This window comes from Cavia porcellus, unplaced genomic scaffold, assembly GCF_034190915.1.
Source record: "Cavia porcellus strain 051 isolate PalLab524CR breed Dunkin Hartley unplaced genomic scaffold, mCavPor4.1 scaffold_19, whole genome shotgun sequence".
NCBI classification, from domain to species: Eukaryota; Metazoa; Chordata; class Mammalia; order Rodentia; family Caviidae; genus Cavia; species Cavia porcellus.
Genome location: NW_026947502.1, coordinates 64,509,194 through 64,524,552, shown reverse-complemented (window position 1 = coordinate 64,524,552; position 15,359 = coordinate 64,509,194). Strand labels below are relative to the sequence as shown.

General features: G+C 54.3%; 2 protein-coding genes across 2 annotated transcripts in view; both read left to right on the top strand.

The window, feature by feature from the left end:
* The first annotated feature begins 4,249 nt into the window (after window positions 1-4,249).
* LOC101787874 (uncharacterized) lies at window positions 4,250-11,537 on the top strand. Its single transcript, XM_063231349.1, is given in 12 exon segments — window positions 4,250-4,432; window positions 6,310-6,772; window positions 7,013-7,131; window positions 7,206-7,365; window positions 7,609-7,735; window positions 7,738-8,300; window positions 8,302-8,472; window positions 9,610-9,627; window positions 9,629-9,754; window positions 10,395-10,464; window positions 10,546-10,806; window positions 10,942-11,537. Coding segments are annotated over 11 exon segments (2,268 nt in total). The 5' UTR covers window positions 4,250-4,432; window positions 6,310-6,355; the 3' UTR covers window positions 11,178-11,537.
* Window positions 11,538-11,724: 187 nt separating this feature from the next.
* Eppk1 (epiplakin 1) overlaps window positions 11,725-15,359 on the top strand; it is a 31,135-nt gene continuing 27,500 nt past the window's right edge. Inside the window, exon 1 of the mRNA XM_003463728.3 lies at window positions 11,725-11,867. The gene's annotated coding sequence lies outside the window, so the exon portion shown is untranslated. The remainder of the gene's footprint in view (window positions 11,868-15,359) is intronic.

The following is a 15,359-nucleotide window of genomic DNA, read 5'->3' as shown; positions in this document are numbered from 1 at the left end:
AGAGCAGGGAGTGCAGTGGTGAGTGGAGCAGGAGTTGTGGCTAAAACCCTCCTTGTGTAATCTCTGGATGATCATAGCTCTAGACAGCTTTTTGGTGACCCATTCCAACTTCCAGTGTATTGGCCTGGACACTGGGGATCCACATGGCCACGGCTGTGCCCACACAAGCTGGGTCCAAATTGAGGTAAAACCCCAAGATGGGGACTTGAGGAGCTGGTGACAGGTGAGCCCTGTCATTTATGGTGGAGCTTCTGGTACACATGGTCAGGCCCAAGGAGCTAAGGCAGTTGATGCTTCCCTAGGGGCATTGCTCAAGAATCCCTCTTTTTCCCCCTTGAGACAGGGTCTCACTGAGCAGTTCAAACTGTCATTCAACTCACTTAGTAGCCCAGGTTGCCCTAGAACTTGCAGTGGTCCTCCTGCCTTAGCCTCCCAAATACTTACCTATAGGTGTGTGCCACCATGCCTGGCTAAGAACCTCTTTTGAAGCTGGCAAAGGACATTTTGCCAGGTGCTTTCACACCTAGATCGAATCCAGTGATATAGTGTTGATTATACGTACTGTGTGCCTGGTTCTTTCTTGATGCAGCTTCATAAAGGTGTCTTCCTGAGAACTGCCTTGCGTACCGGGTGCCACCTGAGGGTTCAGTGTAGGCACGAGATCTGGTCTTGGGCTGGGCTCCCTGGAAGCAGAGCCTGAGGCAAGGATTTCAGAGTAACTGATTATGAAGTAAGATCAGAAAGACAGGATAGGAGTCAGGAGGGTGCAGGGAGGAGGGAAGGAAGCCAGGAAGGGCAACACAGGGTCTCTATTCTAGGCTGGACAGAGTCCCACACTCACCAGCCATTGATGACAGGGTGCTCTGGGGGCTCGAGTTCACAGACACACTTGCTGAGGGCACCTTTCTACACAGGCCCAATGGGCACACATGGCAGGGGCCTTGAAGTTCAGGACACCCTGATGCTTACACTGCAGCCCACCTGACCCCTTAGGTTCATTCACTCCTCTCGTTAGAGTCATCCCACTGATTCCTCAGAGCTGTGCCTGACTTCTAGGTCAGGCAAGGTGACTTGCAAGGTGGGGTAGGAGGGGCAAGGAACATGCTCCCTTGCTCCCACTCCAGGCTTTGCATCCTTGGCCAGCAGGACTGCGGGGCTCAGGCTCTGCCTGGAAGGTAAGCTTTGAGGCTGCCTCATTGGTCTTTACTGGGACTGAGCCCCTACCTGCAGGCCAGGTGTGGGGTCCCCAGGATGATTCTGATAGGTAAGACCACTGTAACTGGCTCACAGGTTGCCGGCAAGCAGTCTTCTGGGGCTGTCATAAACAAGGATCACTAATGGGTCCTTGGGACACTGGAAATGTATTCTCGCTCAGTCCTGGTACCAGAAAGCTGAGCTGAAGTTGTCAGTGGGACATGTCCCTCCACTCCCTTCCCCTCCCAGTCCTGCCCTTGGACATGCTGACCTCTCAGTGGACCTCTGCTCACAACTGCAGCTCTTGGCCTCTGCCTCAGGGTCACATTGCTTCTCTTGGGGTCTCTGTCTTTTTTTTTTTTTTTTTTAACCATCTTATTCAAAGATAAAAAGAAGAAGAAAAAAACTACAGTGAAATTTCAAAACATGTCAATTGAGGGCAACATTGGTACAAACATTGCACACTGTCATCCCCAAGCGGATCTGTCTTTGCATGGCATTCTTTCCTGAGAACAACCAGTTCTAGTGCATCAAGGTCCATCCTAATGACTTCATCTTAACTTGATGACATCCAGAAGACCCCACTTCTAAGTAAGGGCACACTTGTAAGTGTTGAAATTAGGACTTGAACACAGCCTTTAGGGAGACAATTCAGCCTGTAACCTCAGCTGTCAAAACCAGAGCTGTGACAGTGAATCTGATTTTCTTAGAATTTCAGGGAGTCAGAGACTGGTGGACTTCATCGTCACTATAGCCCTGCAGATCTGAGGTTTCCCATGCTGGGAACCCAGAGAGTCTCTGAGCTTTTACTCTTAAACCAGGTGTGTGCTGGATTTCTGGTAATGGCCAAAGCTCAGGTTCTGACCATTCGAAAACACCTTGGAGCTACCATGTGGCTGTTTCAACCACTCTGGCTCCAGGAGGGTTAGGGCTGACTCAAGGATTGGGGCTAGGGCTATGGTTTGAGCTAAATCTAGGATTAGGGATTAGGTTTAGGGTTCAGGGTGTTCAGGTCATTACGACTGGCTAGGGCTAGGGCTAGGGCTAGGGTTAGGTCTAGGGCTAGAGTTTAGAGTTAGGGGCCACAGTTCAGGTTCCGGTGAGTGTTGGGGTTTGGGTTTTTAAATCAGGGTCTCACTATGTGTTTTTAAAGCAGTGTCTCTCCTTGCAGCTTACGTTGTCCTTTAGCTCTCAGTGATCCTCCCTCCTCAACCTCTGAAGTGCTTGATTTTAGGCAGGCGCTACCACACCCAGTTTGAGGTTTAGATTTTGGTTAGGGGTTGGGTTGGGTTTAAAGTTACATGGCTATTTACTCTCTTCCAAAAAAGTAATAAGAACCGTGGGAGCAATGAAACCCAAAATGTGTAATAGTCATTGTACAAAAGAGAGGAAAAGAAAGTGCTCTAAACTATATAACTGCATGTATATTTAAGTGTATAAGATAGAAAATGATATCACAGAGTTTTATTGGATCATTGAACAGAACTGTTTGCAGTATCATTGATGGAATGTCCACTTTACAAGCTTTAATTTTGTGACTTGAACAATTATTTCTAAGATGACAATATGTAATCCATTAACTAGTGATTTCCTACTGTTCATTTTTTTTTCTGCAAATCTGTATAACTTGTACCCTTTCTCTGCTTTTTTTTTCTTTTCTCCTTAAATAAAATAAAAAAAATTAAATAAATAAAGTTACATGGCTAGGCCTATATTTATATTGCAATTAGGGCTAAGGCTAGGGCCACTATAGTGTTAGGGTCATGGCTTGTTGAAGGGTTATATCTACCTCTAGGGCTAGGGTTAGGATTTGGATTATGGTTGGAGATAGTTTTAGGACTAGGACTGGGACTAGTATTAGGTTCTGTTTTGGGACCTGGTTTATTTTATTAGCATTAGGGTTAGATCTGTGACTAGTGTTACGGCTAGAGTAAGGAGTTGGGTTAGAATTAATGTTAGAATTAGCATTAGGGTTCTCTGTCCTCTTCTATCACCGAGACACTAGCACCATATATGTAGCTACTATGACTCTTGCTGTAATTTGTTTCTATTTCAGCCTTGCATTTGGCAAAGGAAAAAACCACTTGTCCTGACGTATATCACCCTAAACCCCGTCTGAGGTCTCTCCTGAGTCAGTCCTCCCAGGACTCTCCCCTTTCTCCCGGGTTCTCAGCAGCCCCAAGGGAGAAACCTCACACATCAGAATGCTCAGACTGGCTCAGGGGCCTGGGCAGGAAGAATAATGGTAACTTTTCTACTTGGCCAGCTCAGCACCTCAGACCTGCAGCTGCTCCTTCAATGACAAGCAGAAATACTAAAATGACACCCAGAATTTAGAGATAGATTTATTTATGTCAACAGACACTGCTCGGGATCACTCCCAAAATATCAGGCGCCAATCTCTGGTGGTCCACGGCTTTTATGAGAAGAGCAAGCAGGAAGTACAAGGCACAATGGCTTGTCACTTGAGGATTGGTTTATACAATGGGCATCTTAGTGACCAGCTCTGCATCACAGTAACCAGCCATTTCTAAGACACAGAAGCAACCAGATTTGGAGCAGGGACTATTATCTGGGCAACTAACAAACTGAAGTATACTGGCAGGGGAGAGGGGGATTCTGTTATACTCCCAGCTTCACAATCACACCAGTGTGCCAAAGCTTTCCCATCCACACCAGCTGTGGCTGGCCAAACTGGCCATTGTCAGGTACCCCATAGCATGTCCTCTGGGGAGATTCACTCCAACCAGGACCGGTTTGGGCTGTATTTGCAGACCTGTCCATCCGTGTTGCTCTCTTCCTTCTGGCTCTGTCCGCACCTTTCCTCCAGCCCAGCATGCATTTACATGCCCTGGTGGAGCAGGGGCTGTGGGATCTGAGATCGGGGAGTGGTGTGCAGAGGGCAATAGGTCAGGGGCCTATGGAGATGGCAGCTAGGGTGCCAGCCTGCTGTGGGCGAATAGAGAGTAGAAGCTGCCAAGAGAGGCAGTGGGTGTTTAGGTAATCCACAAGCCACATGACTGTGAGCCAGAGAGTAGACCATCCTGGGCCTGTGCTTTTCCCTCCCAGTCCTGGCTTGCTCACTTTCAGTGGCCCAGGAGACCATGTGGAAAAGACGCTTCAAGGCTGGCTGAGCTATTGGGAGCCTGGGGAGTGGCCATTGGTGCCCTTGGGACAATGGAGCTGGTGAATCGTCACAGTGGGTGTCACTGTTCCTTTCCAGCCAAGAATCTTTCTGGTGTGTATTTCTTTTTCTTTTTGTCTTTTGTGTGTGTGTGTGTGTGTGTGTGTGTGTGTGTTTGTGTGTGTGTGTGCTGGGGATCGCTTTGCACTTCCTAGGCAAGCACTTGAGTCACTGAACTAAATCTCCAGCCCTCTGGTGTGTATTTCTATTTACTGTCCAGGATGGGTGAACTCAACTGAGGTCCCTGGTTCAGTGGCTGTGGAAAAGTTGGTTCCACTGCTTCTCTGGGCCCCCCAAAATCCACTTCTCAGTCACAGCCTTCTAGAGGCTCAGACAGAAATCAGATTGGCCAGGCCAACAGACCCAAGGAAAGGAATGAGGGGTATTGACTCTTTTTCTGTGGTTTTGAGGGAAGCGAGCCTGGGACATTTTTCATTGAGCACTCTGCCTGGGGAAGACACTCAGGGTAGAGATAGTAGGTCATGGAAGCTCCCTGACCTTCACATCAGGATGTGCGCATGAGAAGCTGAAGTCTGGGTATCAGGAGTGAGCAGGCCTGTGCTGAGACACACTGAGGCCCAGAGAGACCCATCTACTGAGACGTCCCCAGGGTAGGGAGCTGAGCAGGCAGGACAAGGTGGGCCGTCCCAGGGTGTGAGACAGACAAGCCCTCCCGGGAGAGGCGTCCACCACCCATCCACCCACTGTACATCTGCAGCTTGCCCTGGCCTGTTTGCCTGCCCACCTCGCCCAACATTTTCCGATGAAAGTTCCCAGGGCAACAGCAACACCAACTCATGACAGATGAGCCTGGGCAGGAGCAAGCCTGAGAGATCACAAGCAAGGATGGGTGGGGAGGGTAGGGCTGGCTTTGGGGCTGGGACTCTCAGGCCATCACCATTAGCAGCTGAGGGACCAGTTTACACCCCAGAGAAGGACGAATCCTAGGCCAAGGCCTTTATGGTGATGGACACAGGTGGCCTCTTGCTTGTCACAGCGTCCACACCTCGGGAGAGGAATCAGTGGGCATGGGAATAGAAGGATAAGGGACCAGGTGGGCCCATACTAATGCTCAAGCCCACAAAGCACTCCATGAGCCTGCAGTACTGCAGGGACCTAGGAGCACCCACACCTTCTGATTGGGTGTCACCTCCCCCTTGTGCAGTAGACCCTCAAGGAGGGGGCTGCAGGCTGGTTGGAAAGTAGATTCATTTCTGGGTCCAGTGGGGGAAGGTGTGACTGACCTGCCTCTGTGTTGGGAAGCCTTGGGTGAGGCAGTTGCAGGATGGAGAGGAATTGGAGGGCCACACCAGTGAGGAGGCAGATGAAGCCCAGAAGTTCCTGAAGTCTGTATGGCTGAAAAGAACTCGTCCATGGTCCCAGCTCCCACTCCCAGCACTGTGTGCAGTGTCTCTGCTTCCTCTGATCATACCTAATCTAGGTTTGGGGACCATCAAGGCAGCCCTTTCCTCAGGTAGAGCTCAGCCCCAGGGCAGCATCATGGCCTGGATGGGTCTAGGTTGGGAGTGAGCTCCCTGAAGCCCCCCCCCCCCCCCGCCATCCCACATGGTACAAGGAACTTGGGGGAAGGGTAAGAAGCTCCAGCTGAAGCCCCTTTCCCAACCCCTCCCCCATAGCGTGACTGAGGCCAGGCACAGGTTTCCCAGGAAACACAATGGAAAGTGCTGAGGCCAGACTGGCTGGGTTGATGGCTAGAACTGGCTGAGCAGTGCTGGAGGAAAGGCCAGGTACAGGGACATGGGTGAAGGTGGTGCTGGCCCCCCACCACCCCCTTAGCCCCACTCTACCCTGCCCAGGCAGAGGCCAGCAGCAGACAGCCCAGAAGGTAAATGCTAGCATGACCTGTTCCCAGGGCAGCTGCAGAATGCAAGAAGGCCTTGGCCCTGATCTGGATCCTCCTGCCCCAACAGGGCTGTCTTCAGAGTTCTGGTCATCCTGCCCCTCTTGGAGTCCATCATGGGAAACTGGGTCTCAAGGCTGCGCTGCCTGGGGGAAAAGAGAAGCTGGTCCAAAGGCCAAGTGGGCCCCTTTCCATCTGCAGACCTCCAGGACCTGCATCTCCCAAGGGTCTTCTGGGCCTCCTGGGGCATCCATGCCATCCAAGTGACAGAGGTGACAGAGACTGTAGTGACTGAGGCTATGGAGGTAGAGCCTGGCCAGAAAGGAAGGCATGCAGCCCAGGTGAGGCAGGACAGCCTGGGGGTTAGCACAGGTGGGGGAGGCAGAAGGTTGAACCTATCCATCTTGCGGGTATCCCCTGCACTCCTGCATACCCTGCAGAGCTGGCTGGATGGTATGGAGAAGCTGCAGGCCTCCCAGGGTCCCTTGGCCGCTGATGCCATGGTGGCTGCTGCTCAGTTGCACGAGCAGGAGGTACAGGGTATGGGGAACAGAGCCAAGTGGCAGCACCTGGTCCCGAGCCTCGGGTCAAGCCACCAGCACACAATGCTGCCCCACCAGGAGTAGGGCCACAACAGATCCCCAGGGGTGGGCTGAATGCAGATACCTGTTCATGTTCCGATGGCTAGTGACCCCTGAAGGAGACAGAGATGGGAGGATGGGGCAAGGGTTTCCAGAACACAGTGTGCAGCCTCCAATGTTATGTCCCCGAAGCTGCTCCAGCACCTGCTGCAGGAGCGGGCACCACAGGTAGAGTCAAGGCTGCAGGAGGTGGGGAGTCCAGCAAAGCTGCATGCACAGTGGCATCGCTTGGTGCAGCAGGCAGAGAACAGGTGAGGCCTGGGGTGAGGGTGGGAGGGCTCCAGGGCAGGGAGGGGGATACCAACTGCGTCATCTTGGTCTCTAGGTGGGGGCTGCTGCAGCAGCTTGTCCCAGCAGCACAGAGCTCTGATGCAGCCTGTGAGACCCTCCTGACATGGTTGGGCCCTGGTGAGCAGCTCCTGGCTGAGCTGGGACAGGGCCAGCTAGGGCTCAAGGGCCAGGAGAGGGTTGTGCAGTGTTTGCAGGTATGACCCACTCCCAGGGTTAGGGCTGGTGGCCTGGCACAGAGCTCAGTGGTATATATCCACAGCATATGCCAAGGGAGCTACAGCATATGCCAAGGACCTCGGGAGGGCACTGGAGACCAGTTGGCAGAGCTGCCCATGGTGAGTGAACATCAGCCAGGTCACTCAGCTGGGCCAGCCAAGTCTGCCAGGATGCCTTCAATCTCCTCCAGCCCCTCATACACCATGCTTTCTGACCCCCAGTCCAAGTTCCTCCCTTGCCTTTGTCCCTGCCCTAGTCCCCAGCGCCCCTGCAATGCCCACGACTTGGCACTGCCTTCTCTGGCATGGTTTGGAGAGGATGAAGCTTTGCTTGTGAAGCAGCAGCTGGAGGGACTCAGGAGTATGTGAAGCTGACTATGTCTAGCACAGCCCACATTTGGCAGACACTGCTCTGTACTCAGAGGATAGGCTCCCCCAAATCCTTATCCCCAACATACCTAGAGGCCCAGCTTGATCTGGAGGGTCCAAGGCCCAAAGACCAGGAGCAGGTATGTATCCTCTTATTCCTAACCCCCAGGAGAGGACTCTATCATGTCCTGCCCACTTTGATGCCTACCATCCTGGGGAGCAGGAATGGCTGGGAGTGCATCTTCAGGGCTCTCAGCCCCAGCGGGGGTATCTGGAACAATGCTTCCCTCCCCCTCCAGCTGAACATCCAACTGGCCCAGCTATCAGAGTGGCTTGAGCAGCTGGTATCACAGGCAGAAGCCCGTGGCCAGGCAGCAGCACCCATGGTGCCCATCCAGGAATGGCACCTCTCACCAAGTACCCCAGGGCTTTCAGGGGTGTGGCCAGGTGGAGGAGGTACGCCAGAGGTGGGGGCCAGCTTGGTGAGAGTGAGGCAGAGCCCAAGGCCGAGTTCTCAGGTGGTCATGTCTGTCCTCAGTTGTGCTGCAGGCAGAGCGGGAAACCCTGAGAGGGTGCTGGTCAGAAACTCAGGAGCAGGACGCTGGGCTGAAGGCCACATGGGAGCCAGTCCAGTGGATTCCATGTGGCCTAGCAGAGCAAGCAGCCATCAAGAAGGGGCTGAAGCCAGAGGGTGGCGACTGGGCCCCAGCCCTGCAGGTACCTTGGAAGTCTGGGGAAAAGAGGGAGTCACCCCAGAGTTCCTTAGGAGAAAGGGGTGACCGCAGGGAGGGTGAACAACTAGGGGACATGAGGCTGAGCTGCTGCCTGCTGGTGGGAGGGGCCAAGCCAAAGGGTATAGCAGTGGAGGGGAGAAAAGTGGGGCCACAGGAGATCTGGAGGGATCTGTTAACAGCTTCATGGGTTGACCTGGGCTTCCAATAGCTTCTGGTCCCCGGAGACATGGCATTCTGCTCTTCGAACATGGTCAGGGTTAGAGGTGCTAGACAAGGACTGCACTGCACAGCTTCCAAGGGGTAAGAGGGATAAGATGGGAAACAAAGGGCTGACACAGCATCAAACTCTTCTTGCCAATTAAGAGTTGCCAATTAAGATCACAGTACTATCAAGAATGAGTCTCATTTGAGCAGCAGTTGTAATAAAATACATATTTGGAGCAAAATAGAAACGCACTTCTAGCTACAGGCAGGGCTTCTCTCCAGTGTTTAATGTAACCTTGAGTCCAGAGCGGGCTCAGTGACTTTTGTAGGGTGGGAGCCTGTATGAGTATCAGATCCTCTCCAACCAGCGGCGTTTTTCACCTTAAGAATTGGCTTAGTTAGGGAGTAGGGGGCAATAACCAGCTGGCACAGACCAGCATGCTCAACCCATAGGAGCACAGTCTTCCTGTGTTCGAGTATAGGTGGATAGCTTCTCCTTAGAGCCCAGAAAGTATGGTTTGAGCCCCTTTTCCCTCACCTAGTGATAGCATCTTCTTCCTGTGCATGTCTGTGTCCAAATGTCACCCTTTTCAAGGACACCAGTGACATTGGTAGCCTACTCCAGTGTGATATAGGCAGGCAGGTGACCAAGCCACTCTCTTGGCAGGAGCTCCCGGGAGGACAGCAGTCCTTAGTGATGTCTTGGCCATGGAGGGGCCCAACATGGCAAGGAGGGATTAACTTCAAAGGCACCTGTCACCCGAGCCTGCTGATAAACCTGCCAGGCAGCCAGACCACCAAGTCCTGCCCTCCAAGGGAGAAGTCAATTTCCCACTTGGTGGTCCCCATCTACTTCTCCTGTCCTCCATCTGGCCCACATCTGCCACATCTCCTCTTTAGGCCTTGTGCCCTGGAGGGGAAATTGCTGCTTATAGGGTCACATCATGGAGGAGTTGCTCACATGCCCCCACTGGCTGAGCCAAGCTAAGGCCCTCAGGACCAAGGTGGGGCCTATGGCCAGAAGCTCCCACCTGCACAGCGACTTTGTGCAACAGCCCAGGGTCAGCATTATGCACTATTGTCAGGTGACTTGGGCCTCTTGGTGCCCACTGAGAGTTCTTGTCATCCATAGGGGGTTAGCAGAAACACTGGCTTCAGGCAGCAATGTGTAAACCAGTGGTTAGAGTTGGGCACAAGGATCCACCTGGTTCACATCCTGATACTTTCCATCCCTCTCCTTTATTTCATACCCTACTGCATCGGGCTGGAGGCTGGAGGTGCTGCCTGGAGTCCTGGGGGCTGAAAACCTAAAGCCCTGGAATGCATCCCCAGTGCAGGTGCTGGCTCAGAGGGATCCTGTCCAGGCTGCCATCCCAGGGGTGTCCCAAGAAGAGCTGAGCTGGCTGCCATGGGCAAAGGCCATCATAGGGAGCCAGAGCCCAGGAACCTGGAGACCAGGGAAAGGAGCTGGCAAGAAAAAGATCACCCGGAGCAGGTGAGGGCAGAGGGCACATAGCACACCCCGCGCACACCAGAGTCTTGGCCTGGCCTGGCCAGCTCATGCCCCTCACAGCAAGGGGCTGGCATACCCCTGGATTTTCTGACCTGGCAGGGATGCGCTGGCTTGGCCAAAGGAAGAAGGGGGTCTGGGATCTACTCTACACCTTAAGCCACAAACAGCACCGCCATTCTTCCCAGCAGGATCTCATGGATGGCATGTTGGCATCTGGTGGGAAAGGAAGTGATGGCTGTCTGGTTACCTCCGGTGGACGTGCGCCCACATCCCAGCTCACCCCATGCTGGAGTCAGAGCTCCCCAACAGCTAGCAGCCACTGCCACACAGCATGAGCAGAGCAGGGGGTACAGATGGGCACAAGCACACAGGTTACCAGAGATGGGTCCACAGTCCAGGGAGCCTTGATGAACAGGTGTGAGTCTGAGCCTGGTAGGTGGATGTTAGGGGAGAGCCCTGGGACTTGTTTCCATACTCCAAAGGAGGCCTTACCTGACCCTCCTGGGGCTGTACAGGTGACTTGGGGTGCCCTAATGGTTCATGTTGGAGGAGGCTGGGTGGCTCTGGATGAATTTCTAGTCAAGAATGACCCAGGCTGAGGTGAGGGGCAGGGGATGGGGGTGGCTGGCCCTCAGAGCAAGGGTCAGGGGCAATGTAGGCCCTAGGCCTTGCCCAATGGGGTGAAGGGAATGCACCCTAGCCTTATCCCCTACCACACTTGGGATCTCGGGGCAGCAAAGGGAAGGACCAGCTGTAAGATCCATGAGAGGTTCCAGTACTGGGCCGGGGTTCAGAGTGTGAAGGCTCAGGATATCGTCGCCCTGAAGCTCTGGACTTCCATCTCCCCCAGACCCCTGCCTCGGATGATGGGTGTTGGGATGGGCTTCAGGGAGGGGGTTAGGTACCCCTCAGTGCACAAGGGACCTTCTCTGAGCCCAGATGAGGTGGCTGGGCACTGGGGTGAGGCCTGACCACTTCTCCCAGACAGGGCTGCCAACCTCTCCAGCACAGAGACCCCAGTCCTTCCAAGGTCAAGGCTATTGAGCCGGCACAAAGAGCAGAACCCAGAGGACACCAGGACTTAGCAGGCCCTGGACAGAAAGCAGGGCATGGAGTCATCCACAAAGGGCTGAGCAGGACCCCAAGGACAGGGACTGGATGAAGAGTAGCTGGGGACAGCAAAACCGCAGCGCAACTCGCTTGCTCTCACTTTCAGGCAATAAAAGGCAATAAAGTCACATTTGGGGAACCAAAACTGCGAGCTCGAGCTCGGGAGGTCCACATTTCTCTTGCAAACTCCGTTCAAAGGTTGTCGGGCGGGCGCAGGTCGCTCTGCACCCCACCCTCGCCCCCGCCCCGCATTCTTCCAAGGTGACTCAAAGTGGGAGGGCACGGGCAGGGTCCCGCGCACCGTAGCCCCTCCTCGCCTGAGGGTGCTCACCGGCTGCCCAGCCAGTCCCAGGTTCCCGGCATCTGAGACCAGACCTGACTGACGCCCAGCTTCCTGCCCCCGCCCCCTGGCGGAGGCGGGGTTGGCACCACTAGGTGCCGCGCAGGTTTAAAGGCGCGGGGCGCGGGGCTTCCGGAGCGGGAGCAGAGAAGCCCGGGATCGGAGGAGCTGAGGGATTTTGGATTCAACGCCAGCCAGCGTCGTGCGGCAGGTGCGGATCTGCGAAACCGAAACACTTGTGCGAGCTGAGGCAGAGGCCGAGGTCGCCTGGGTCGTGGTGGGGGGCGTGGTAAGGGGCGCACTGACCCGGGCTCTGATCTCTGCCTGGCCGATCTACAACCTTGGACACTCTGAGCTCTAGGTTTGCGGTTGAAGAGGTTAAGAGCCAGGGCTGGGCATGCCACAGGGCAGGAGTCTCCCTGGCCAGCAGTTCCAGGCAGATTGGATGCTCCACTGCCAAGCCGGCCTCTATTCTTTCCTCCAGCGGCTGACCCCCACGGAGGGCAATTAGGCTAACAAATTGAGAGGGCTCCTGGCAGCAACTCTGGGGTAGGGAGGTGAAGCTGTCATGTGGAGGAGTTACCTGCTGTAAAGGGTCAGGGGTCTCTGGGAGGGAGAGGCAGGAGGGTCTCTGCCTCCTTACCGCCACCAACTAACTCATCATGCCAGCTCCTGTGAGGGACACTGCTTTCTGTCTGCTTGTGCAAGGTTCACAAAGGCTCCTCGCTGTCTACAGTGAGGCAGAGGTATGGGCCCAGTCAGCCTGGTCTTCTGGTTCTCTTCTGACTTGACTTTGGGGACACCTTGTCCTCAGCCAAAATGGAGGTCCACCCTTCAGAGTGGTGACATATGGTGGCCCATGCTCCAGCAATGTGGATCCACCCAGCTCAGGAATGGCCTTCCCACCCCTCAGCACCTGGGGGCTGCCTAAGGTGGGGCCCACCGGGAAACAGGGCCTGTTTTCCTTCAGATGCCTTTTGCCAGGGAACCTCCTGACCCCAAGCCTGGAAAGCTACCAGCCTCTTTGTCACACACCTAGCTCACTTATGATGGGCTGCTCTCTGGAACACTGACCCTTTGCCCAGGCCATTTTCCTGCTTCCTGGCAGAGCCTACACCAGACTGCAAGCACCCTACTCTGTCTCTGTCCAGCAACCTTTCCAGGCTCCCACTGCAGGCTATAGTCGTCCTCGTGGTGGCCTAGGAAGAGGCAGAGCCTGGGGACATTCTTTCCAGGCCCAAGGTCACCCATAAACCAACAGGATGTTCAGTTACAGGCTGAACCTCACACACTAGAACTCACAATGGAGCCCTCCAAACCACCCCCTTGCCCTTTGAGGCTCCCTGGGTTAACAGGCTTCTCCCTGAATCTTCTTTGTTCAGGGAACTGGAGCTACTGACTGACCTTACCTTGGCTCTCTGCTTTCTCATCCAAGTGTTGCCTTTCTGCACAGCGCATGACCTGTCCAGCTAGCAGCCCATGTCCAGGGCAAGGGTCACCCAAAGCCATGCCCACCTGACTGACATTGTCCCCACTGTACCCTCAATGCCTTAGGTTCCAGCTTTTTTTGAGCCAGCGACCTGACTACCTATGCTTGCCCCTGGCCAGAGGTCAGAAGACAAGCAACTGGCCTTAACCACAACAGTACCCTCCTGCATGTGAGTGGCCCTGACTTGGCTGGGCTGGACAGCACTATGTGTGGCGGGCCCTCAGGCTCACAGGCCTGTGAGGCAGCACTGTACAGATGGGTAGCAGAGGTGTCTGGGCAGGGTCAGTAAGTAGAGTCTGAGACCAAGGGATTAGGATAGGGGCACAAAATGGCTCTCAGTGAGGCAGGAGGTGGTGGGTTGGAAGAGATAGGTCCATGAAGATGGGTCTGGACAGCTGTGTCTGCCATGGCCACACTGTGCCCCAGAGCTGGCATCCAGAATGCTTTGAGCCTCTTTCTGAGGAAGTGCACTGAATAGACCAGCCATTTTGAGGTTCACTCTTCTGGTCTTGGCCCCCCACCCAGTGGAATCCCCTATCTTTCCTAGACTTATTGAGACAAGAGATCTGCAGCTTTCCAGCTGGTCACTTAAAGCCAGTCCCCATCAGATTGTCTCTGGTTCTCTGGACCCTCTCCACTGGCCTGGACTGTGCCCCATGCCCGTCTTGGGAAGTCGAAAGATCATACCAGGCTCTCTGGGCTCCACCAGAAGGCAGTGGGAAATGAACTCTGCTGGCCCTGTTAAGGGGTCTGCCTGGTCTTAGCAGTGATATCCAAGAGTCTTAGCAGCCGGGTGCTTCAAAAGGAAGGAAAAGAAAAGGCAGGACTTTGCACAGATGGGGTCTGGGGTACAGTTTCAAGGATGGCCCCGAGGGTGTTTAGATGCTGTGACAGCCTTGAGAGTCACCCCAAGTCATGTGAAGGGACTAAGCATATAGTCATATAAGAAGGGAAGGGAGTACCTTGGGCTGAGGTGGTCCCTTCAGGGGAGCAGTGGAGCTGTGCACCCATAGCCCTTCCTCAGCTAGGTAACATCTGCCCACCCACTAGGCAATGTGACCTCAAAGCCCTGGTTTATCATGGACTGGGCGATAACCCATCTTTCCCTCAAGCCCACTCCCCACCATTCACTTGCTCCTTACACACATGGTCCTGGGAGGGCAGAGACCGCCTGAGGTGGCTGGTAATGGTCAGAAGGCTTCTATACCATGTGATGTAGAGGCCCAAGCAGCAGGAGCAGGAAGGGTGCCAATGAGGTGCCAGGAGGGCACGAGTGAGTGGAGTGTATCAGTGTGGAGTGGTGCCCCCCAGACTAGCTGTGGGGAGAATGCTAATACCATCCAGGGCCAGACTGTGAGTGTGGGTGTGGGTACCCAAGACTGCCAGATGGAGCCCCCCTCTCCTTTTGATGCCCTGGTCACCAGCAGCACTGAGCAGTCTGCTGGGCCAAGCTGTAGATTTTAGAATCCAAAGGCAGTCTGAGGAGCTTTCTGATTTTTATTGTTAAGTGGAGAAGCAAGCAGAATCCTATCACCCAGGCAACAGTCCTCATGTCCCCAAGTCAGGTCCAAAGTGCATTTGTTGGAGTTGGACAGTGAGGTCAGCATAGGTGGGGCCAACCCCTCAAAGCTTGCAAGGTGGGAATGGGCCTACGGTGTCCTGGATGGGCTTCTGAGCAGAGGGAAGGGTCCAATAGTGCTGGGGGTAGGAGCAATAGAGGGGCCAGGGTATGGTTCTGAGGACACGGGGTACAGGTCTGGTAACCAGGGCAGGTGAGCACAGGGTGGGGGCCGGGTTTACAGTGGCCCAGACTGGAGCCAAAAACAACACAGGCTAGAGGTTTGTGATCAAGGTGTGGGAGGACACATTCCCTGCACAGGCTTCCAGGGGAGGGCTCCACCTGCCCCTCCGAGCTCCTAGCGTCCTCAAGCTGTCACCCTGCTATTTTCTCCTGTGTGTCTGTCTTCTTATAAGGACACCGGGTATCCTGGACTAGGGCCAGATACTTTCAGTGTGACCTCATCATAAGTCTGCAGACATCCTGTTTCCAAATAAGGTCACACTCTTTACAGGTACTGTAGGTTAGGACACTGACATAGCTTTTTTGAGCAATCAGTCCAACCCAATTCAGAAGCGGATGGATCTGGGCAGCCATAGTTGTTGGAGCCAAGAGAATCAGGGACAGGTGGAACTTGTGGAGTTGGTTTGGAATCA